General features: G+C 58.6%; 3 protein-coding genes across 13 annotated transcripts; 2 read left to right on the top strand and 1 right to left on the bottom strand.

Moving 5' to 3' along the window:
• MCEMP1 (mast cell expressed membrane protein 1) lies at positions 1 to 8,964 on the top strand. 2 transcript variants are annotated; one of them, XR_009402305.1, is made up of 11 exons: positions 1 to 302; positions 2,977 to 3,046; positions 3,341 to 3,480; positions 4,001 to 4,423; positions 4,745 to 4,885; positions 5,394 to 5,522; positions 5,770 to 5,820; positions 5,918 to 6,064; positions 6,348 to 6,413; positions 6,519 to 6,581; positions 8,878 to 8,964. XR_009402305.1 is itself a non-coding variant. In XM_059388877.1 (10 exons), coding segments are annotated over exons 4-10 (630 nt in total). In that variant the 5' UTR covers positions 2 to 302; positions 2,977 to 3,046; positions 3,341 to 3,480; positions 4,001 to 4,329; the 3' UTR covers positions 6,521 to 6,954. The 2 variants fall into 2 exon arrangements, 1 of the variants encoding a protein (XP_059244860.1); XM_059388877.1 differs by lacking the exon at positions 8,878 to 8,964 and having other exon boundaries at positions 2 to 302; positions 6,519 to 6,954.
• Positions 7,566 to 9,850, top strand: TRAPPC5 (trafficking protein particle complex subunit 5). 6 transcript variants are annotated; one of them, XM_059388883.1, is made up of 2 exons: positions 7,566 to 7,737; positions 9,228 to 9,850. In XM_059388883.1, exon 2 carries the CDS (start codon positions 9,246 to 9,248, stop codon positions 9,810 to 9,812), a length of 567 nt encoding a protein of 188 aa, XP_059244866.1. In that variant the 5' UTR covers positions 7,566 to 7,737; positions 9,228 to 9,245; the 3' UTR covers positions 9,813 to 9,850. The 6 variants fall into 6 exon arrangements, with proteins under 6 accessions (XP_059244866.1, XP_059244865.1, XP_059244863.1 ...); XM_059388882.1 differs by having other exon boundaries at positions 7,566 to 7,848; positions 9,231 to 9,850; XM_059388880.1 differs by having other exon boundaries at positions 7,566 to 7,875; positions 9,231 to 9,850.
• Positions 9,851 to 12,779: 2,929 nt separating this feature from the next.
• On the bottom strand, positions 12,780 to 22,945 carry FCER2 (Fc epsilon receptor II). 5 transcript variants are annotated; one of them, XM_059388873.1, is made up of 12 exons: positions 22,847 to 22,945; positions 22,180 to 22,321; positions 20,993 to 21,108; positions 19,850 to 19,975; positions 19,475 to 19,528; positions 18,874 to 18,936; positions 18,604 to 18,666; positions 18,417 to 18,479; positions 18,234 to 18,323; positions 15,493 to 15,965; positions 15,269 to 15,375; positions 12,780 to 15,028 (listed from the first exon to the last, which is right to left on the bottom strand). In XM_059388873.1, the coding sequence occupies exons 3-12, from the start codon at positions 21,012 to 21,014 to the stop codon at positions 14,890 to 14,892; spliced, it is 1,200 nt and encodes a 399-aa protein (XP_059244856.1). In that variant the 5' UTR covers positions 21,015 to 21,108; positions 22,180 to 22,321; positions 22,847 to 22,945; the 3' UTR covers positions 12,780 to 14,889. The 5 variants fall into 5 exon arrangements, with proteins under 5 accessions (XP_059244856.1, XP_059244857.1, XP_059244858.1 ...); XM_059388874.1 differs by lacking the exons at positions 22,180 to 22,321; positions 22,847 to 22,945 and having other exon boundaries at positions 20,993 to 21,319; XM_059388875.1 differs by lacking the exons at positions 20,993 to 21,108; positions 22,180 to 22,321; positions 22,847 to 22,945 and adding an exon at positions 20,670 to 20,737.
• Between the last annotated feature and the right edge of the window lie 259 nt (positions 22,946 to 23,204).

The following is a 23,204-nucleotide window of genomic DNA, read 5'->3' as shown; positions in this document are numbered from 1 at the left end:
AGGGTCTGCGCGCCCTGCTGTCCGTTTGTTGGGGGCTAGGGGACTGAGCTGGCGTCTCCGAAATGAGCCGGGCACGCAGACGCTGGAGCAAGGCGGTGGCTGTGGGCGTCTGTGACTTTCTTCTGCCCATTTATCTCCCACGTTGTGCCTCCCCCTACCGCATCTCGGAGAACAAGGCCTCTGCTTCCTCTAAGGATACTCACACCCAAGGATCATGGACTCCTTCAGGAGGGGAAGTGAACGTTACCTCTGAGGCCACCTTGACGATCCCTCGGGTCTCTGGTCTTCCAGGAAGTCATTGGGTCAGTCTGTCCCAGCCTCTACAATGAGGCTTCATTCGGGGTCTGGGTCTGTATGGGACAGGGACCCCTGACCTCCCCCCAACCCCCTGCATACTTCAGGGCCAAAGCCCCCAGTAGCCCCAGGGTCATGGTGGACGCCTGAGTCATCTCTCAGCCCAGAGCCCTGAGCCATGCTCCCTCATTCCCCAACCTCGTGGAGAAACCTGCACACACTACATATACGCACTCAGTACACAACCCAGTCACTATGGTCACACAGGGACACAACATGCCCGCAGAACAATGCCCCTGAACCACATAAGCATGGCCATAGAAGGAGAAACATAGACACATAAACGTGTAAACCCTGGACAGAGTCTTTTGCTTCTGACATCAAGTTCCCACCCCCACCCGGGAGGCTTTGGTCCTAGTCTGAATTCTGACCTGAAGGCAAGTCACCTGCAACCCTTACACAGCTTCCTGGGGGCAGAGATCTCTGGGAATCCTAACCCAAGGGTCTTAAAATCCAGCCCCTGAGAGATGCAGACAGACCTCAGAGCACTCAGGGTGCAGTCTTGAAAGGGACTCCAGGGACTGGAGCATGGGTGATGGGTTGGGATCCCGGTTTTTAAGATGTTTTAGACGCTCCTGGAGGGAGGCAGTGGCGTAGGGCGCCCATGACTTCCTTCTGACCATCCCTCTCTTCCGACCATCCCTCTCTTCCAATGTTATGCCCCCACCTCTGCCACCCACCCACCCCCCCCCTGTGATGGCACAGCCCCCTGTCTGATTCAGGTAGCCATGAGCTGAGGTCACAAACTCTCTTCTTGTCCCAGGAGCCCAGGTATACCCCAATCCAGAGATTCCCCTCCTGTATCCGCACCCCAACCCCACAGTGGCCACGGGGTTGAGGTAGGACAACTGAGTCAGAAGTGTGTTGAGTAGCAGAAACGGTCTAGACCCTTGCCTGTCCCACCCCCTCACTGATGTGGAGGGGGGTGCCTGCCCTCCTTTGTCCCCAGACGATTGGAATGCCTCTTTATCTCCAAGTTCCACTCAATTGTCCCCGTGTCTGGGCCCCAAGGAGGTCCTTTTCAGATGCTCATTTCCAGCATAATCACTCTCCCGTCCCAGGGTGCAGATCTGGATAGGCAAGTCCCCTTCTCAAGCCTCCATTTTCTCACTTGCCAACTGCCCAGCCCCCCCTGAGGTAGCCGAGATTCTTCTAGTCGCAAGTGCCTCAAACCCCATGTCAAGACGGCTTGAGCAAAAGTAAAGGGATGTCCTGGAGGCGCCTGGCTGGCTCAGTCGGTGGAGCGTGCGGCTCTTGATCTCGGGGTTGTGAGTTTGACACCCATGTAGGCTGTAGAGATTACTTAAAAATAAAATCTTTAAAAAAGAAAAAAAAAAAAGAGGAAGTTTATGGATATGTAACTGAGAGGCCCAGAGTTAAAGATTTATTTATTTATTTTAGAGCGAGAGTGTGCTGGGGAAACGGGCAGAGGGGAGCAGAGGGAGAGGAAGAGTCTACTCTCAGTGCAGAGCCTGAAGCAGGGGTCGATCTAACAACCCTGATATCACGGACCTGAGCCAGAACGAAGAGTCTGATGCTGGTGGTCCCAGGCAAGCCCAGAGACAGATTCAGGCATGGGTGGATAGAACCCTCAAATGGTATCTCCAGGATCTGACTCCCTCTCAGCTCTGCTTTCCTCAATGTTGGCTTCTCTCTCAAGCGGGTTCTCCCCCAACACAGCTCCAGGCTTACATTTTCCCAGGCTGAGAGCCGCCTGGGGGGGTGGGGGGGTGGGGAATGCCTTTTCTCTGGTTAATGCGGCAGAAGTCGCAGGCCTGAGTTTCATTGGCTGAATCTAGCTCCTGTGCCCACCCCTGTGCTAAATCTTTGACTCTGATTGGCTGGGCCTGGATGATGTGCCAACTCTAAACCAATCACAGGTTTATGGTTAACTGGGCTGGAGACGCATATTCTGTTTTTTGTTTTTTTGTTTTTTAAGAAAATTGAGACTGTGACCCTATGACAGGGCTGGTCAGGAAAGCTCACAGAGCCCTCTCGGGCCACTGTGATTGCTCGTGGGCCTCCAGGTGCACAACTGCTATTTTGTCCAAAGGGCTGGATGGAGCCTGGTCTTAGCTTCAAGCACCTACAGAAATGAACAAGGCTGCGGCCCCACCCCCTGCGCCTGTCCATCACAGCAGAGCCGGCTGCCCATTGGTCCGTCTCCTCTGTGACTGTTAGTCAGAACAGGGTCTTACCTCTCAATCCTGACTTTCTAAAAATCAGAGGGAGTGGAGGGCAGAGAGAGACTGTTAAAGTCGTTCTCCTTGAGCTGGCAAAGTTGGCAGTAGTTTAGAAAACAGAGCATTATCCTCATCAAACCCTGGGGGACCATTCCAAAGTTACCTCAAATTTAATCACATATTTAAAAGCTAAAACATACCTACTTCTCCCACATGGACAGTCCTTTTAAGGGGGACCTGGGTGGCTCGGTCAGTTAGGTGTCGGCCCTCCGTTCAGGTCGTGATCCCAGCAGTGGCTCCCCACTGAGCAGGGAGCCTGCTTCTCCTTCTCCCTCTGCCATTTCTCCCCATTCCCCCCTTGCTTGTGCTCTATGTCTCTGTCCAATAAATGAATCTTTTTTTAAAGTCTTTTAAATGATCTTTTACTTATTTTTTCCAGACGGAGAGAACCACGATAGTCTAGGCCAGTGCTCTCCAATATCGCATCCATCAAATGCTTGAAATGTTCTGTGAGTTTAATCACGTTTGATTTTTGAGGATTTAGTACCCCCCAAAAATAATATAGCTCAATAATTTTTTTAGTATTGCCTACGTGCTGAAGTGATCATTTGGGGGGGGGTATATTATGTTAAACAAGATACATTATTAAAATTAATTGAACCTGTCTCTTTTAGTCTTCTTAACATGGCTGCCAGAAAATTTTAAATTAAAGATATAGTTTACATTATGTTTCCACCAGAAGGCACCATTCTAAACTTAGAGAGAAAAATTCCCTACAAACTTGGTCTCATTTTTATCTCCAGTTTTCAAAGTCACAGACACAAAGAGAGCTTTAAGACCTCTGGAGAGAGAGAGAGAGCAGACACAGGAAGGCATGAATATGAGCATTTCTCTGCGGGTAAACCCGAGTGGAAGCCCAACAATGGGCGAGCCACGTGACTACGTGAGCAGACGTGCGATGGTTTCTGGGAGTGTGTGTGAGTGTGGGGAAGTGAGCAGATGTATGGATGAGAGTGAATGCTTCCAAGTGTTCCTCTGTCTGGGGGTCCCGGGAGAGGGGACACCATGCCCAGGGTTAGGTCAAGGGGTGCGTCTGGCCTCTGTCCCAGACATGGGTGGAGCTCCAGTGGCTGGTCCCCTTGCCTCACATCCGTTCCTTTCCTCCACGGGGCCTTGAAGAAGTAGAACTTCTTGGGGTGAAGCTGAGGGGGTGGGATTGGGGCAGGGGGCAGGAAGATGTGGGAGACCTAGGAATCCTGCCTCCAAGTCCAGATACCCCAAACCTAAAAGGCGGGACTCCTAGGGGCCCCAGATTCTCTCTTGAGAGGGGTAGGGGTGAAGGTCATACAGGTAGACACATACATAGTTTCCTGTAAAGTTTGTGACCATCCTTTAAATTTTTTTAAATTTATTTATATTGAGTCTAATTGGTGTATAATGATGTGTGTGATTGAGGTATACAGGTGCGGACTTGATATATTTGTTTATTACAACATGATGACCGTGTAGCATTGACTAACGTTTCTGTTGCTGGTTCCTGATCGTGGTGGTTCCTGTCTCTGGATGTATGGGCTTCTCCTGCTTGGCGCTCCCTGGGACTTCTGGTCTCCTAAGACCCTCTTGATCTGGGATGGGGGGCAGTGAGGGTGTCCGAGGGCTGGAGGGTCCTGGATCGCTGAAAAGAGGAGGCTGACCTCTTCTCCCCCTACCCCCAACCCACAGATTTCCTCATCTGCCATGACACCTTCCGGTGGGTGGGGATGTGTGTGGGCAAACTGGCAGACTGGGAACCATGGAGTCTGAGGAAATCTACACGAAGAAGAAGGTCAAGATGCAGGCGGCAGCCTTCAAAGACAAGAAACAGAGGGCCCCAGCCGATAAGGAAGGTTAGGCACCTCGGGGTGGGGAGGGGAGAGGTCAAGTGGGAGAGATGGGGATGGGAGAAACAAGGGGCTAGATGTGGGGTCACAGCGCTCCTTCCCCACCTCAAAATGCATGTGTGCATGTGTACCCCCCAAACGCTCATGCACGCCCTCTCCACCTAACCAAGAAACAGATCATGTTTCCCCCATTCCTTATCTTTTATCCTCGGAGATTTGTTGTGCGCAGGGGTCTGGTGAGCCAAGATCTCTGAGCCCCCTTCCGACCCCCACCCCTGCCCCAGAGCTCCTGGCAGGTTTCCCCTCTCACTGACCACCCCCCCACAGGTGCAGATAACCCTGACTATGAGAATATCACCTTGACCTTCAGAAACCAGGACCAGCTGAAGGGCAGGCATTCACCATCCAAGGATCAGCACAAGCAGCCACCTGCCAACACACACCGCGCAGCCTTGGGAGGGGCCCATGGTAGGGCACCATGGGAACAAAGAGCAAACAGGTGGAGGTCGGGGTCAGAGGTGGGGGGCGTGGTGATATCAGGGTTTGTGTGTTAAAGGTCGGGGGCGGCGGCTTAGCTTCTCAGGTGGGGACGATGATGTTGGTGGTGTTGGTGTTGGTGAAGGTTTGGATGTTGGTGATGGATTTGGATTTGGTGATGGCGGAGGGGTGGGTCTGAACACAGGCCCGTGCTGATGAGACCCGGTGCTAGGGACAGTGCTGACAACGGTATAGGCACTGATGTTGATGGGTGTGTTTGACAGCTACTGCTGGCATCATGAGTGCTGGAAAAGGGGATGGTAAGGGAGCCATGATGATGGCAGCATTAGGACTGCTGGGGCTCTGGTCAGCGTGCATGTTGGTGGTCATGGTGGCTACGGTATTGGGAAGAGCAGGTGCAGGTGGTGGTAGAGTCAGTGCTGACGGGCTGGGTGGTGGTGTTGGGCCCTGGAGGTCACCTGTCCTGCCTCTACTCCAGTCTCCACCCTGTCTAGGCGGCCCTCAGACTCCGCCCAGATCCCTCATTGTCTGCACAGAGCCCTTATGAGCCTGCACGTCATTCTCATCCTGTCCTGTGTCATTCTCTTGGCAGTGGTCCTGGCAAAGAGTGAGTAGGGTTTTTGGTTTCAGGGTGTTTGTTGTTGTTTTTGTGGTTTTTGTTTTTGTTCTGTTTTGGTGGGGGGCTGCGGCAGTGTGGAGGGGTCCGGTCCTCAGGAGGTGGGGAGGCCCAGTGTTTCCACCCTATCTCCCTTCTCCCTCGCTCCTCTGCCTTCCCCCCACCCTTGTTCCCAGGACTGCAGGACTGGGGGCGCCTCAAGGCTTCTCCTGCCTCCCCCGCCCCTCCCCCTGAACAGATTCTGAGATGTCCCGGGAGTTGCTGGTCTTGAAGAGGGAGCTCTGGAATGGTGAGGGTGGCACCCGGGGGGGGGGGGGGCCCCGGGGGCGGGGGGGGGGGGGGGGGGGGGGCGGCGGCGATAAGGACATGCCTGCTTCGGTCCTCAGTCTCCACCTCTGTGCACGAGTGTCAGAAGGAGCAGAATCAGGGCTGGAGCTCGGTCCGGCAGCTCGTCAGGGAGGCCAAGCAGGACATTATTGTGGTCAAGAGAGATGTCCAGGCCGAGGGTGATAAAGTGAAGACGCTATCAGCAGGTGCCCTTGCAGAACTTCACTGGGCAGAATTTGTCTCGTGCTGGGTGCTGGGGAACTGGGGGCGGGGGCAGCAGGGGTCCCACTCTCCCAGGGCACAGGGGTTTAAAGGCACGATGGATGTCACCCCCTAAGTCACTCAGCAGATATTTAAGTGCTGCTGGGAACACCAAGTACACAGGCCCCGCGGCACCCCAGACTGGGGGTCGGGCAGGGAGGAGACTCCCAATAAAGGGAGTCTTGTGGGGGACCCCACACCAGCTTTCTCCTGTCTTCCTGCCCCCAGACATGAAACAAATCAAGAATAAGTTAGAAGAAATCTCCAAGGCCCTGGAGAAGAGCCCAAGCTCATGTAAGTTGGGGCGGGGGAGGTGGGTGAGGATGGAGCCACAGACTGGGTCCCAGGTTCCCTCCTGGGGGAGTGATCTGCCTGACCTTGGGTCTCCATCCCACACAGAGACCTCAACAGATGGAGAGACCTCGAAGACCCGGCTGCACCTCCCAGTGAAGCCGGCCACATGTGTGTATCATGGTGTGTTGTGAGCGTAATGCATGGCACAGTGGGGGGCTGTGTCAGCAAGGACCCCCAAAAGAGTGTCACTGGGAATGCGGGTGTTGGTAACATGGGGAGCCCGGTGACCACGTGCGAGTGTCCTGTGGTATGTTGTATAAATGTGTCCTGGTGGAGCTGTGTGGGGGGCACCCTGTGCACCACTATGATTGTGGTGTCACCGTTGTGTGCTGTCATTGCTTGTGTTGGTGTGAACAGGCGTGTGCCAAGATGTGTGACTGATCATGTCATCAAGGGTGTTCAGAGCCTGTACACATGTATGCCCCTTTGTTTCTGCACTCACGGTTTGTGATTTGTGAGGATAAAGGCCAATGCAAAAGAATGTGGCTTTCGGATCTCATATTCCCAGCATCTGGGGCTTTGGGGGCCTGGTGGGGGAGGGTCTGGCAAATGTTGGGGGCTGGTGAAAGGCACACAGTGAGCATGCGGACGTGATCCCAGGAGCCCTGGGGCACGAGATTGTGCGGGAATGAATGCCCTGAGTGCGTCTGTCTGTGTCCATGAACATGTACCCAGGGGGTAACCTAGTCTCCCCGCGGGAGGCTGTGTGTCTGAGATGGACAGTATCTCCCTAAGTGTAGGTGGGCACACAGGTATTTCCGAGCCCTTAGGCAGGTATCCTCGGGTGGAACTGCGTTCCTGAGTGTATACGCCCACCGAGCGTGCAGCCCTGAGTGCAGACGTCCCTAAGTGCACCATGCCCCCGGCTCCTGGATGTATGTCCCTTAAGAGAACATGTACCCGAGTAAATGCACGGATTGCGTGTCCAAGGCGTAGTGCAGCCTCTAGGACAAATAGACATATGTGCCCTGAGACAGACACGTGGGTCCTCCCAAACGGGGACCATCCGTGCTCCTGTTTGTCTAAGAGTTGGCCAACCCAAGCCAGCCCCGCCCCTGACCTCCCGGCCAACACCACTCCGCGGACGCCCAGGACTCCCAGGCGGACGCCCCGGACACGCGCGCCCCCTGGCGGCCGCTCTCTGGAATATCCGCCAGCGCGCGCGCCCCGCCCACGAGCCCGTCCCAGTCGCAGCGCCTGCGCACTCAAGGCCTTTTACGGCGTCGTAAAGCAACTCGGCCAAACCGACGGCCGCAGTTCGCCGGTGAGACCCCGCCCGCGACCCCTGCTTGCGCGGGGCCTCGCCCGCTCCGGGACCCCCAGTCTCCCGCGCGCTGGGGATCCTGGGCGACGTTCCCGGCGTCCGCGATCCCCGGTCCGTCCGCTTCGGCCCACGCAAAGGGTCCGTGAGGAGGGTGGGTCCCTGTGGGTCCCTCTCCGGCCCCTCTGCCCGGTCCACGCTGGCGCGGGGGTCTCGGGGCTCCGGCCTTCCCGCGGCTTAGCTTACCGGCTCCCATCCTGGCCCGGTGAGGGGGGCGGGTGCCAGCACTCCCCTCCCATCTCGCGCCCTGGGCCCTCCCGGTGTAGAGGGATGCGCACCTGGGGACGTCTTGGAGCCCTGGACTCGCCCCGCTCTGGTCTTCCCATTCCCCGCGCGGACCTCGTTGAGGACAATCCCAGCATCCCCAGACCCCTCCGGCCCCTTCCTGCGCAGTGGGAACCGGGTTCTCAGCTCCTCCCGACCCCACCCTGGGCAGCGGCGTCGCGCAAGAGTGGGCGAGGGCCGGGGGCCGGGAGAGGGTGTCTCAGCGCCCCTGGAATCCTCCCATCCGCTCCTCCTCCTGCACCCTCACCGCAGGTCAGCGTCGTGGAGGTCTCGGGGCCCCCTCCGGGTTTTCTCCAGCAGCCCCTTCCGGGTCTCTTCCACCGACCCCTGGCTTGGTGCACTAGGATGGGGGGACCACAGCGCCCCCTCCTGGCTCCCCCGAAGCCCGGGTCTCCCTCCACCTTGTCTCCCACTGTCGCCCTGGCGTTCTGCAGGGCACGGAGGTGGAGGGGTTCCCAACGCCTTCTCTGCGGCCGCCTCCAGTCTTCCTTACAAACGAAGGCCCACCCGCATCTTCAAGGAGGCGTGCTTCGTGCATGCCAGACGACCTCTGTCAGAGCCCTTTCCTCCTGGCTTGTCCCGTGTCGTCCTCTGTCCGTCCCTGAAACCCCAAACCCTCTCGGCTGTGGGTCTTGACACACCCTACCCCCTCTCTGCTTTCTTTGGCCTTCCTCAGGGGAGAGGCGGGCAAGTTCTCTTCATCTGCAGGTGGTCAGCCCTGTGGCTGCTGGAGGCTTGTGGGGGACAGTGCCCGAGACTTCTGCCGGCTCCCCCATCCTTGTCCTCTCCTTGCCCTAGGTCTGACGCCCCCTGCCCCGTGCACTAGGTCTCTAGTTGCTCCCACAGGTGGCAGAGGGGGACACGAAGGTGCTTTTCATGTAGGAGCATCCCCTGGAACTCGAAGGTGGGGATGGTTTCCGGTCACCCCTGTGGTCTCCCTCTTGTGTCCTCCGCCACCAAACCCTTTCTTCGCCAAAGGTGTAAACCTGCTACTTTCCCCCATTTTCCGTCCCTGGGGGAGGCGTGCTTTATGTGCAGGCGGGTGCCCCTTTTCTTCCCCTCTTCTTTTCCGACACGGGACGTCGGCACTGGAGCACACACAAAGGGTGCTCCCTCCCTCCCCCGACCCGTGTTTCTTTGTGTCCCAGCAGGGCGGTGGTGGCAGCATGGAGGCACGCTTCACACGAGGGAAGTCGGCGCTGCTAGAGCGAGCCCTGGTGCGGCCCCGCACCGAGGTGAGCCTGAGCGCCTTCGCACTGCTCTTCTCCGAGCTGGTGCAGCACTGCCAGAGCCGGGTCTTCTCCGTGGCCGAGCTGCAGGCGCGCCTGGCTGCCCTGGGCCGCCAGGTGGGCGCCCGCGTTCTGGATGCGCTGGTGGCTCGCGAGAAGGGTGCCCGGCGGGAGACCAAGGTGCTGGGCGCTCTGCTGTTCGTCAAGGGTGCGGTGTGGAAGGCGCTGTTCGGCAAGGAGGCGGACAAGCTGGAGCAGGCAAACGATGATGCCCGCACCTTCTACATCATCGAGCGGGAGCCGCTCATCAACACCTACATCTCCGTGCCCAAGGAGAACAGCACGCTCAACTGTGCCAGCTTCACGGCGGGCATCGTGGAGGCGGTGCTCACGCACAGCGGCTTTCCCGCCAAGGTCACGGCACACTGGCACAAGGGCACCACGCTCATGATCAAGTTCGAGGAGGCCGTCATAGCCCGAGACCGGGCCCTGGAGGGCCGCTGACCCCCAGGAGATAAAGAATGCAGAGCCTCCTTCCCAAATGTGTCTCGTGTCTTGTGTGGGGGCCTCACACATCCACCCGGCACCTTGACGCTGGTGCCTGCCTCCGGCTGGGGACGGAGGCCAAGACCCGCACGTTTAGAATACAGTGGAGGGTGGCGGTGGGCCAGGTCCCACCCAGCCGGGCCTGGGGGAGGCCCGGGGTTAGCGTAGCCGTGAGTCTGCAGGAGTCCCGCCGTGGCTGGAGATGGGAGAATGCTGCTACTCTCTGCCCAGCTACTCTGTGGTGTAGACGGCATTAGGTCAAGGACGGGGTACGGCTGTGTGCCTAGGAAGCACGCAGAGGGAGTAGGCAGAGAGGTGGCTGGCGCCAGCTTTACACTCTTGCTCAAAGTGTGGTCCGGGGCAGGCAGCAGCAGGATCTCCTGGGGGCCGGTCAGCACGCAGACCCTCAGCCGGCCACTGCGAGTCTCTGTCTTAGCAAGTTCCCCGGGGGTATCTGTGTATCTTATATTGAGAAGCAGTGCCCTAGCGCACAGAGTGTGGTGCATTGGGGGTGCCCGGACCCCACCCCTGGAGTTTCAAGATTCTACACTGCTGGGCCGGTTGAGGGTTTGCATTTCTTTTTTTTTCCTTTCTTAAAAGATTTTATTTATTTATTTGTCAGAGAGAGAGAGAGTGCACACACACAAGCAGGCAGAGGCCAAGAGAGAAGCAGGCTCCCTGCGGAGCAAGGAGCCCAATGGGGGACTTGGTCCCAGGACCCTGGGATCATGGCCTGAGCCAAAGGCAGCGGCTTAACCAACTGAGCCACCCAAGCGTCCTAGGATTTGCATTTTTAACAAGTCCCCAAGAACTGCTGATGGTCCAGGGGCCACACTTGGAGGACTCTAGAGACCTGGGGAAGTGGGTGGGCTCACTTCGGAATCCTCTCGGTGCCTACAATAGTTTGAAGTTAATATTGATGATCTATGAACACATTCATGTTCCTGTTCATTTTTTTTTTTTTTAAAGATTTTTACTTATTTGAGAGAGAGAGGAGCAGACTCCCCACTGAGCAGAAAGCCCGATGTAGGGCTCGGTCTCAGGACCCAGAGATCATGACCTGAGCTGTCACTTAACCAACCAAGTCACCCAGGTGCCCTTATTTTATTTTTATTTTAAAGATTTTGTTTATTTGACAGAGAGTGGGAGAGTGCGTAAGCAGAGGGCGTGGGGGTGGTAGACGGAGAGGGAGAGGCAGGCTTCTCGCTGAGCAGGGAGCCTGATGTGGGACTCGATACTGGGGTCTTGGGATAATGACCTGAGCAGAAAACCCAGGCTTAAATGACTGAGCCACCCAGGTGTCCCTTTATTTTATTTTTAAAGATTTTATTTTTAAGTAATCACCCAACAGGAGGCTCAAACTGCACAACTCTGGTCAAGATCAAGAGTCGGCATGCTCTACCGACCCAGCCAGCCAGGTGTTCTCGTGTGTTTCTTTTTCAAGCTTTTTTAAAAAAAGATTTTATGTGGGGCGCCTGGGTGGCTCAGTGGGTTAAAGCCTCTGCCTTCAGCTCAGGTCATGATCCCAGGGTCCTGGGATGGAGTCCCGCAGGGGACTCTGCTCAGCGGGGGACCTGCTTCCTCTCTCTCTGCCTACTTGTCGTCTCTGTCTATCTAATAAATAAATAAATAAAATCTTTAAAAAAAAAAGATTTTATTCATTTGTCACAGAAAGGGAGAGAACACAAGCAGGTAGAGTGGCTGGCAGAGGCAGAGGGAGCTGCAGACTCCCAAACGAGCAGGGAGCATGTTGCGGGGCTTGATCCCAGGACCCTCTTGTGTGTTCTTGTTTAAAATGTAAAATCTGACACTTAAGGCAGCCGCTCCTTTCCTTTTGCCAGGGGTGGGGGGGTGGGTGTCTTCAAATTTCCCTTCCTTCCTTCCCCTCCTCCCAGACTTGAACAGGTCTGTCGTGAAAGAGAACTTTGGGTGCCCTCGGCTGGGTCCCCTCCGTTGACCGAGGGTTTAGGGGTGGGGTGGATGCAGCTCTCAGTTGCTTTTGGGGGTGCACTGTGGAGGTTGGCATGAGGTGGGGAGAGCCCGGGTGCTGAGTCTGACCAGGGGGCAGGTCCAGTTCCTCCAGCGAGGGGTGGGGTGGGCCCCAGCCCCCAGCAAAGGACAGGGGTGTCCCAGCCTAGATGGAACTATGAGCACCTACCATGTGTAGCCCCGGGGTGGGTCATGGGCAGGAAATAGCTTTTGGCTGGGGGAGGGGAGGGGCCCCCGAGGGAGCTGGGGGAGGGGGCGATCAGGGGGGCAGTCTGAATTTTGGGAGGGGGCAGTTTCCAGGAGGCCAACCGGTATCCGAGCTGCTGGGAGGGAAGTCGCTGGGAAACCGTAGGACTGGAGGAGTGAGCTGGGGCGCGCTGGGAAGCCAGGGGGAGCTGCAGAGTCCTTGGGTTTAGTAGCCTGAGGTGTCCCCAGAGCCCCTGGAGAGTGGCTTCTAGGGCCTGCTGGGTGAGGGACAGATGGCAGAAACAAAGGACAGGAGGCAGGAACCGGCTGGCGGGGCTCCGCCCAGACACCCAACAGTGAAGGCTGCCAGAGAAAGAGAGAGGGCGGGAGAAGAGAGGGGCTGTTCCCTGGGGAGGGAAGCTGGAGAGCTGGCGGGCTGGGAGGGGGCCCAGGGTCTTTCTCCCTGCTGAAGGTGAGTAGGGTCTTGCGGGCAAGGGAGGCGTGGAATGATCTGTAGGAGTGGGGGTGGGGCACCCATAAGAACAGGTCTAGCAAGTGTCTGTCCCATTACAGCAGCTCCGACAGGATGCTCGAGGCTGCTGAAGCCGAGACGGTGGGTAGGGAGGGGTGAGGAGGAGGAATGCAGCGGCTGCCCTTGGTGAACCAAGCAGGCGTGGTACCTCCCCTCATTTACTAGACCAGGATGTAGGTACTGAGAGAAGAGATCATTTGCCCATGGACCCACATTCATCTTTTTGACAGATATTTATTGAACACTTACTATGGGCCAGGTGCGGGGGTCACAAAGCAAAAGCTCCTGCTCTCCTGAAGGTCACAGTCAAGCCTGGGGTGGGAGGCCGGTGGGGTTTGGGGCGGGGAGCAGTAAGAACACACCTCTCAGTGAATGACACATTTTCTTGGAAGGGGAAGAGTGTCGTGAGAAAGTAGGGTGAGATACAAGCGATCCGGAGTCTGGGGTGTCATTTTAAATGGGAGGGAAGGGGAATGCAAGATAGCCCCCACTGAGGAGTAAGTGGGGCAGGAGACATGTGCAAAGGCCCTGAGGCAGGAGCGAGCCTCCATGTGTAAGTGCCAGTGAGGAGGCTGGTGCAGGTGCTGGGGTTGGGGAAGGCGAGAGCGGAGGAGAAGCTGGGGAGACCAGGCAAACTGCAGGGATTCTGCAATTGCAAAGCACCCTGTAAGACTTTGATTTTTTTTTCTTTTCTTTTCTTTTTTCCCCCCTCAGATCCAGAAGGAAACTTCTGGAAGGTGTGAGGCAGTGAAGAAGGAGATTGAGGCAAGCTAGGATGGGGGGCCACACCAAAGCAGTTGCTGGAGGTGGTGGGAAGTGGGCAGATTCTGCATATGGCATTCCCTGAGGATTCGGAGGGAGCAGTGAGGGTGACAGGTGCCGAGTGTGACCCCGTCGTTGGCCTGAGTGGCAGAGGGGCCGGGAGTCCCCTTTGGAGAGCTCAGGTAGGCAGTTATACACTGGCCTGGAGTTCCAAGGGGGCGTCTGGAGGAGGCAGAAATCGGGTGAGCAGTGGGTAGATGACAGGTAACCTAGGCCTAGCTCTACCCCTGCCCCTTCGTGGCCCCAGGACATCCCCCGGGGGCCACCCTAGTGCCTTCCCCAGCCCCTTCGGCCTGGCCCTTGACTCCCAGGTCCCAGGTGGTCCAGCGCGGGCCTCTCCTCATGGATTCTCTAGGGGGCCCGAGAAGCCCAGGAGCAGTCTGGTTCTTCTTGTTCTAGGCCAGGAGTTGGGGATGGGGTGAGCGGGTGGGGAGTGTAATTCAGGGTGTCCCGGCGTCCTGGCCTGCCTCCCTCCTCAGCCTCGGGTGCAGGGACTGACTTGGCCAGACCTAGGGCTGGTGACATGTACGCCTCCCAAAACCTGCGTCCGGGTGGGGCCAGCACCTTTGGATCGGGTGACCAGGCCACCCGTGGGCCTGTCCGCATCTCCCGAGTGCCTTCTGGGCACTAGGCCCATCCTGGGCCCTTCTCGTGTGTGCGCTCCTGCCCTCCTGCCTGCAGGCCGGGCTGGCGGTTAAGCTCAGGCCGTCCCCTGCCCGGCCCTACAGTGTTCTAGGGGTGTTCTCTGCTGCTTTGGACCCGGCAATCTTCATCTCCAGCCCCGTCTAGTAAATGCCTCTTGTAATGAAGTAGGAGTGGGGGTGCGGGGTGCGGGGGAGTGGGGAGGTGCAAATACCATTTCAGTTGCTCTGGACACCCCGAGGTGGCCTCGGGCCGAGGGTTCTGGGACTCGCAGCTCCCACATTGGGAGACGGGAGCCAGCGAGGCCCCTGGGAAGCAGCTGTCCTCACCCCGTTTTACTGACGTGGGCTGGGTGGGGAGCCTGGCTGCCCGAGGTCTTCTCCCTGGGGGGCTAGGACACGGGGGCTACATCTGGGGTGGCCAGGGGTGGGCTGGGGACGTGGTCTACTCCTGACTCCAGCAGACGGTGTGGGGGGCCCGGCAGGGGAAGCACACAGGGGCCCGAGGCATCCACCTCTGCTCCCCGGAAAGTTCTGAGGCGAGTACTCTGAGCGCTGGAAGACAGGGGCATGGTGACGGCCAGCTGGGCTGAGGAGCGAGGGACAGGCCCTCCGGGGAGTTGGCAGAAGCCAGGGACAGGTCAACAGGCCTTCTTCCGTTTGGGCGGGAGAAGATGGGGCCGGGACCTTAGCCACAAATAGTTGAGGATCCTCAGAGCCTCTCCGTGGGCCTGGCTGTTCCTGCGTCTGAGGTGGGGGAGCGACACAGGGGGTGCACCGGACAGGGGGGCCGGGGACTGTCAGGGTCTGGGTCTCGGAGCACGTCCCGGTGAACCCCAGGGGGGCGGCGGGGGTGGGCGGGCGGTCAGCACGTGGCCAGCCGGTCGCACACCCAGCCGTCCAGCCAGCTGCCGCAGAAGGCATCGTTCCACTGCCCGGAGCCCTGCATCATCACACAGTCCTCGCCCTGGCCCCCGTTGTTGGGTTCCCCCGGCCGCCAGTTGCTGCAGCGGAAGACTTAGGGTCAGAGGGTGGAGGTGGGGAAGGAACCCTAGTGCCTTTAGTCTAGACTCACCCCTCAGAGTCTGGGCCCGCCCCTCCCCATCCCTGCAGCCCAGCAATACCCTCCCCCGGCAGGCCCTCACCTCCACCTGGGCCTGCCTGCCCCCCAAGCCGGCCATTGCAGAGAGGCCCCCCTCCCTGAGGCCCTCCCTGAGGCCCCCTGTTACGTTCTCCCTTGTCACCTATAGTTCAGGGGTTCCTTGTCCATCCATATAAACTCGCCCTCTCTGTCCAGGTCCCGAAGGCCAATCCAGGTGCCCTTCCTGTTGGCGTGTCTGGCCAGGAAGTCCTGGGGAGCAGGACAGGCCTGGAAGTGCCGGGGCGTTGTGCCCGGGTCCCTCCCACCATGCAAGGGGTCGAGGTGGGGGTCCGCCGCCCCCGTCCCCGCCCACGAGCTCGGGCTCACCTGCTCCTCTTGGCTGTGGATGCTGACCAGCTGCCCCTGCAGTTTGCTGCACGCGAACCGTGCCTGGATCCACCTCTTGGGTTCCGCACCGAAGTAGTAGCACTTCCTCTGGAAGCTGACCCACTTCTCGGGGCACGTGTTGCAGGTGGAGCCTGGGGTGGAGGAGAGGCTCAGGGGGGCAGCTGTGGTGGGCACCGTGGCGGATGCTGTGGTGGGCACCGTGGCGGGCGCCGTGGTGGGCGCTGTGATGGGCACCGTGGTGGTCGCCGTGGCTGGCACCGTGGTGGGCGTCGTGACGGGCACCGTGGTGGTCGCCGTGGCTGGCACCGTGGTGGTCGCCGTGACGGGCACCGTGGTGGGCGCCGTGGCTGGCACTGTGGTGAGTGTTGTGGCTGGTGCCATGGCCGGCACGGTGGGTATGATAGGCAGAATTGGTGGCAGCGTCTCTCCTGGAGTCACCCCTGGGGTCCGGGCTGAAAGCAGACCACCCCAGAGCCTAACAAAGCCTTGCAGGCTGCCTTCTCCGGGGCTCTGCCGCCGACGGGCAAGACCAGCTCCCCAGCAGGAGCACCTCAACAGCCTGCAGCATTGCCACAAAGAACCCCCCCGACCCCCATCGGCGCAGCATGCCCACCACGGACACCAACATCAAAGGGGTCCTGGCCAGCAAACCCTCAGCCTCTGCCAGCGCCATCCCCACAAAGTGACCCACAGCCAACCGCGTATCCATCACCATCAGCATCCCCATGTGACCAGCTCTGTGGCCAGTGGCCCCTCAGCCACCAAGCATCACCGCAAACCCCTTCACAGTCAGAAGCACCTCAACTGCCAACACCATGGCAATGATCACCACCCCTGCCTGCGACACCTGCGTCACCACCATCATGACCAGAGGGGACCAGGATGGCCAGCAACCTCTCTCTGCTGCTCCAACTCCACGGCCAACCCCAGTGCCGACGTGGTGAGGCCAAGATTGCCAGCATTACTTGCCCCATGACTTGTCCCCACCAACGGCTCCAATAACAGCCCTGGTCACCCTTATTACCAGCACCCCCAAAACCAGATTCTTGCCACGTTTGGGGAAATGGAGATGGATTTTTGTCTAATTGGAGGGATGGACTGGAAAGCTCATGGGAGGGGGCTCCTGAAGGGCTGGGTCCACCTGAGCTCGACCTTGGGCCACCTTGGTCTCTGTCTCCTCTTGTTCCCAACCTGAGGAAACTATTAGACACTGTCCCCACCACCCAACCCTCCCAGGTGCGAGGTTAAGCCCACTGTTACTGGGCTGACTCACTCTTGATTTAAAATAGATTTTCTCGGGCTCCTGGGTGGTTCAGTTGGTTAGTGACTACCTTCAGCTCAGGTCATGATCCTGGAATCCTGGGATCGAGTCCTGTATCGGGCTCCCAGCTCCACAGGGAGTCTGCTTCTCCCCCTGACCCTCCCCCTTCTCATGCTCTCTCTCATTCTCTCTCTATCCAACAAATAAATAAATAATCTTTAAAAAATAAAATAAAATAGATTTTCTTGGAATGATGGGCAGAGAGGGCCCATAGCTTTGGTGGAAGTTTTTAAGCGGCTGGGGGTCCACAACCTCCACGAGGAACAAAGCTGGATGTGTTTCCGACCAGGAACCAGTGACCCGTATGTGGCCCTTGGTGTGGGGGTTGGGGCACCTTAAAACAGGAAGAGAGTATCTCTGGGCACTTGAAGAAAATTTTGATGGGGGGACGCCTGGGTGGCTCAGTCAATTGGGCGTCCGACTCTTGACTTCTGCTGGGTGTCATGATCGCGGGGTCGTGAGATCGAGCCCCGCATCAGGCTCTGCTCAGCGAGGAGTCTGCTTGTCCCTCTCACTCTGTTCCTCTCCCCTGCTCATGCTCTCTCTCTTTCAAATAAAGAAAGATTTTATTTGGGGGCGGCGGGCAGAAAACTTCGAGGAAAGTGCCTGGCTGCGTGTTGCATAGTCATCCAGAGACAGCCCTGGAGCTGGGCTCAGACCCCAGGCCTCCCCAGGGACCGGGGAGGAATTGGAAGATCCTTCCATCAGAGAGAACGTGCTCCAGAGCCCTCCCCAGAGGGACCACAGCTGGCTTTCTGGTTGGGATTCCCACAGCCACACAGTGTCCCAGGGGACTAAGCTCCTTCATACCAAGCACAGAGCCTTCCTCTTTTCTTTGCCACTTGGGGCAGCTGGGGCTTCCCAGAGGTGGAAAACCAAAGCTCAAGGGAGGGGCTAAGGGTGGGGAGGACATCAGGGCAGGGACACCCGGGCTCAAGGCGCACTGACTGAATGTCTGCTCTTCCTGCGGCATGTTGGGGCACCCCGCCAATCACGACCACCAGCATCGCCCCCATCGCTGCAAAGGTGAGCCCCCGCTTTGCTCCACCCCGGGCGGGGTCAGACAGTCTTCGGGGAGGGGCTGTGGCTGAGGGCGTCGTGCTGCTGACTCTCTGCTGAGCCACAACAGGCAGAGGAGAGAGAAGCCAAGAGAACCCAGAGAAGGTCAAACAATGCTTTTACCTGGAGGAAAAAAAGCGTTCAAGCGCCGCCCCCACCCCTGCACCTGCTCCAGGTCCGTGGAGGGAAGCAGCTGGACTCAGAAAGAAACTCACTCTCGTGTGTCCTCCAAGGACCCTGCCACACACATGAGCGCACACCCGGCCACGTCACATGCACACGTCTATCACACGTCACCGCACCTGTGTGGTCCCATGCACGCACCGACACACCAACTCACCGTTGGACGTGTGTAGCTCTATCCACAGCTTCAGCACCTCCTGCTGGAGTCTTTCCAACGAACGTAGGGCTGTGTGTCTCTCGTTCAAGTCTTGGGAGATGGAGTGGGGGACAGTGGTCAGAGACGAACTGGCAATGCCCCCCCTCCGTCACCCCCCACCCCCCAGCCCCTCCCAAGGCTCACTCAAGGACTTGAGGTTGCTCAGGTCCAAACGAAGTCCGTCCAGGTTCCGGGAGAGCTCGGAGTCTGATGGGGGTGTGCTGGTGTCAGGGTTGGGAGTCCCAGAGCCCCCAGCCTCGTGATGCCTCCAGCTTTAGCGCTCCCCACACCCCCCACCCCCCCCCCCCCCCCCCCCCCCCCAGTTTCTCACCCTGAGCTTTCATTCTCTCCTGTTCAGCTCGGATTTCCTCCATGTTCTGTGATACCCGGGCAGCTGGTGGCGGGGGAGGGGGCTCAGTGGTAAGCCAGTCCTCCGGGCCCTCCCCAGTCTCCCAGCCCCCCTGCCCCCAGCCCCCGTGTCTTCAGGGTCACCTGCTCATTTTAAAGTTCACAGGTGGTCTACATGGTGCCCGCAAGGTAATCCAGGTTTCCCCTCTCCCCAGCCCTCCCCTCCTCCTAGACCCAAGCTGCCAGCTCTCACCCTGGGATTTCTGGGCCATCTGGTCACCATTGTGTCTTTCCAAGTCCTTGGAAACCCGAGAGACTGGAGCAGCAGGAGAGATAATGTGCCCTCAGGAGCCAGGAAGCCGATTCCCGAATCGCTCCCCAGCTCCGGCCCCAAGAGCGGGGCCCCCTCACATGGTCACAAGACCTGAAGATTTTCGTTTTTCATTTTTGGGGCAATAGTGCTCAGGAAAATGCAGCCAAGAATAGAATGAACACATGTACCTTCCCCCCCACCCCCGCCCAGAATGAAACATAAAAGCAGCAGGTATTTCTCGAAAGTTCACTGGACGTGGTCTCAGTGCTTCGAAGGTCTTAGCTTGTTTCTGCCCCGAGAGCCCTGAGGTGATGCCCATTTTACAGGTGAGGGAACCGAGGTCTGGAGCACTTCTCCGTCAGGCACTTCTCCGAGCCCACTCCCCTCCAAGAGCCTCCGGGTTTTCATCCCCAGGGGAGCGGGAAATGCAGGCTGACCCTCAGTTCCCGGGGTGAGGGGTCGCTGGAGCCCAGTCCTTCTCCCACTGCCCACAGTGGTCAGTGGCACGAGACCCCCTTTCCCCGCCTTGACCCCTCCATACCGTTCCGGGCAGCGGTTACTTCTAGCTGTCTCAGATTCTGCACGGTGTCCCAGTCTGGGGAGGAGAGACGGGGAGGGGAGGAGACGGGTTTCTAGATGCCCGCAGCCACGCACACCCCACCTGTCAGCTGGGGATGGAGGCCTTGGGCATACCGTGTGGCAGGTGTGGAAAGGGCAGGAGACAGGGGTGCTGGACGGGGCGGGGAGCTCTCCGGGGTGGACAGAAGGGGCTTGGGAGGAGGCTGGTGGGGACAAGGCAGGAGACACGATGGGAAAATTGGACTCCAAGGGCTGTGCTGGGCTCCCTGGGGTCGGAAAGTAGGCTTCTGAGAGGGAACACAAGAGGGAGACCACGCGGGGCTGGGGGTGTCCTCACGCCAGAAGAGAAGCAGGGTCAGCAGCCCGGCCCACAGCAGGACGGTCGCCAGCCCCAACAGCGCCAGCTGCATCCTCTGCCCACAGCATCGCCGCCTTCTGGAAAACTTTGGGAACTCTGCTGGGTCTGGGGAGAGCGCCAGGGGGAGGAGGTTGAGCCTGGGCTTGGCCGTGCCTGTCTCCCCGTCACCCAGAGCCCCTAAGTCCAGGGAGCCTGTCCAGAGCCCACACGAAGGCAGTGGATCTCAGAGGACACGCCAGCCTCCTCTGCGCGCCTTGCCTGCTGTCTGTCGTGCCCACCAGCGAGCACCCCACCCCCCGACTTTGTCCCTCTCTGCATCCGTGCATCTCCGACTCTGTCCCTCCAGGCGTCCAGCCCCATGTCTGCCACTCCTTCTGCCCACGCCCCAGTGGCCGGCAAGACTGACTGGGGGCCAGGTCACTTCCCAGGAAGACAGGCCTAGGAGGACCAGGAGCCGAGACCCTTCCTCCACGGACCCCTCCTCCGATGGCCGACCCCCACCCAGAGCTCACCCGTGGTCCTCTTCCCTTTTGTGGGTTCAGTTACCCCCTCACACGCTCATGCTAGATCTCCAGCCTCGTGCCCAGAAATCTGGGCCCCCCTTCCCCTTGGACAGCCAGCTCTCACCCTGGTCCTGGCCCAAACGCAGGGCACTGGGTTTCAGTTCTTCCTCAATACCCAAGCTCTTTCCCAGCCTTTTCCCTGGATGTCGGACCCCCCGGGGGACTCATCCCAATCGCTGAGTCGCCCAAGACCCTACCTTGTGGCCCCACTGTGGGTCCGGGCCCCCTCCCCTCACCCTGGCTGGGAGGATTCATCACGCCGAATTCCCCTTGTTCTGAGGCCCTGTTCGACTTGGCTTCCAATTCTACTGGGCTCCCAGCACCCCAGCTGGAGCGGGTTTTTTTGTTGGAGGCCGTTGAGTCAGAGAAGGGAGGGGCCTGTGGCTTCCCTCTCCTGCCTGGCTCTGGGCCCAGAGGGCCAGTCAGGGCTCACCTCCCCCTGGACCCTGGCTGGGCCTTCTTCCCAGAGAGAGACCCCGGAGCCCCTCTCCTCTCTTGGGTGAAAGGTAGGGGTCAGGTGCTTGGTTTTGCCAGTGTCAGCTCCAGAGAGTCCTCTCACCTGAGTATGAATGCTCCTCCATGGCAGTCTTGCTTGGATTCTCCCAGTGACGGGCTGCTCACCACCGGACAAAGCAGTCCACTTAACAGGTAACAGCTCTGGCCGGGAGCTGGGTTCTAATGAGCAGGAAGGTTAGATGTCAGGCTCCGGACAGCATCTGGGACCTGAGCAGCTCAGTGACCATTGGCTGATTGTGCTCAGCCCATCGCCAGGAGTCAATGCTGCATTTAATTGGGAGATGCAGCTGGTATGACCGGTCATAGGCCTGACACCAGAGGTAGGCGCCCCAGAGTCTGGCACACGTTGGGTACACAGCCGGTGCTCAAAAAATGTGGCAAACGACTGAACCTCAAAACCAACTTCCTCATCCATAAAAAGCCAATGTGAAGGACACCTAGGCCCTAGGGCCTAGGTGATGTACTCCTCATGAATATGTAAATTTCTCTGAATAAGGCCTGACCATAGCCCCGAAAATAGAATCAGCTTGTTCCTATTGCTGCCTGTGCAACCTTGGCCTGGGACCCCACCTTTCCGAGCCTCAGTTTCCCCTCTATAAAATGGGAATGACGATCGCATCCAACTCAGGAGGTCGTGGAAGGATCAAACCAGGTGAGGCTTTCAGCGAGGTGCCGCACGCACACAGTGAGTCTCCGGATCCTAAACGTTTATCAGGCCTGTGCTGGGAGGTGCAGAAACTCCGCCACTAGACCTCAGCTTTCTCCTCCGCCAACGTGCTCAAGGCATCTTTAGAGTCTCTTGACTTTGGGGCGCCCGGGGGGGCGTCAGCTCTTGATTTCGACTCAGGTCATGATCTCAGGATCGTAAGATCCGGCCCCTGAGGTGGGCTCCGGGCTCAGTGGGAGTCCACTTGGGAATCTCCTCCTCGGCCCCTCCCCCTCACTCTCAAATAAATAGATACATCTTTAAAAGTCTCTTGACTTTAAAGACTGTGCCAGTGACTGTGGGTTTGGGGTCAGACAAGCCTCTTGTCTGAGGTTACTGGCTGTCTTGCTTGCTGTATGACTCTGGGGAAGTTGCTTCCCCTCTCTGAGCCTTGGGGAAGTGGAGGCGCATGGTGGCCGGGACCCGAGTAGCGGCGGCTCCAACTGGACCGTTCGCCGTCGAGGAAGAGGGGGGAGGTGTCATCATCCCACCGCCCAGCCTGCCTGAACCTACACCGGACAGACCTGGGGCTGAGTTCCGGCTCCTCTCTGAATGCGCAACTTAGTCGGCTCTTCTGTCAACCAGGGGTGACAGGGCCAACCCCACACGGTGAAGACCGAGGCGGTGCTCGAGGTCCTGGTGCGCAGTCGCTGCTCAGTTAACCTACTGAGAAATATAAGACACCAAGAAAGTCACTCGTCCATGTCACACAGTGGTGAGACCCGGACTTGAACCCAGGACATGGGACACTGGAGCCTATTTACTCAACCAGTGGTCGGGGGGTGGGGTGGCGTGGAGCACATGGCCTCCTGGTCTGCTGGTAACCAGGCTTGAGGTCAGGCCCTCTCTCTAACTCCGGAGCTCCCAGCCCTGCTTCTGGCCCACCACGGCTCCCTGCGATCAGCCCCCAGCGCACCCTCCACGCTCACTGGTTCCTCGCTGTTATGCCAGGTGCTGGATTCCCCTTCCCCAGCCCAGGACCCCGCACCTCCGGCCACCCCGCCCATGCTGCCCGCTGCCCTTTCCTCAAGCAGAGCTCTTTCTGAGTATCCCTCAAGACTCAGCCCGGAGCTCGCTTCTTCCGGGGAACCTCCCTTGTCCACTCCCCAGGGCCAGCCCCGACACACACAGGATCACCTATGTGCACACACACTCACACACTCACACACTCAACATGTCTCATGCACTCACATGAGCTCTGAGCGTGTCGCTGTCCTGGCCCGTCGGGGCTGGCTGCAGAGGCCGGCTGGGCCGCGGGCTGTGGTGAGGAGCTTGACCTGGAGAGAGAGTTTCTTCTGAAAGCAGACCCACCCACGGCTTCTATTTTCACCGACCTAATTATGGGCTCGCCACCTGGGTAACCACAGCACACGCATGGCCTCCCGGGGGCTCCCCGCAGCCCGGTGAAGTCCGGACTATGAATAGCTCCCTCCATCACTCAGGTGAGCAAACTCAGGTTCAGGGATGCTAGCCCGCATCCCCGGAGTGCGGTCTGTCGGGACAGAACCGAAGTGACTAGAAAGATCCATGAGATCACAGAACATCTTGG

The sequence above is a fragment of the Mustela nigripes genome, chromosome 2, assembly GCF_022355385.1.
Source record: "Mustela nigripes isolate SB6536 chromosome 2, MUSNIG.SB6536, whole genome shotgun sequence".
NCBI lineage: Eukaryota > Metazoa > Chordata > Mammalia > Carnivora > Mustelidae > Mustela > Mustela nigripes.
This window is presented reverse-complemented; position numbering and strand designations above follow the sequence as displayed.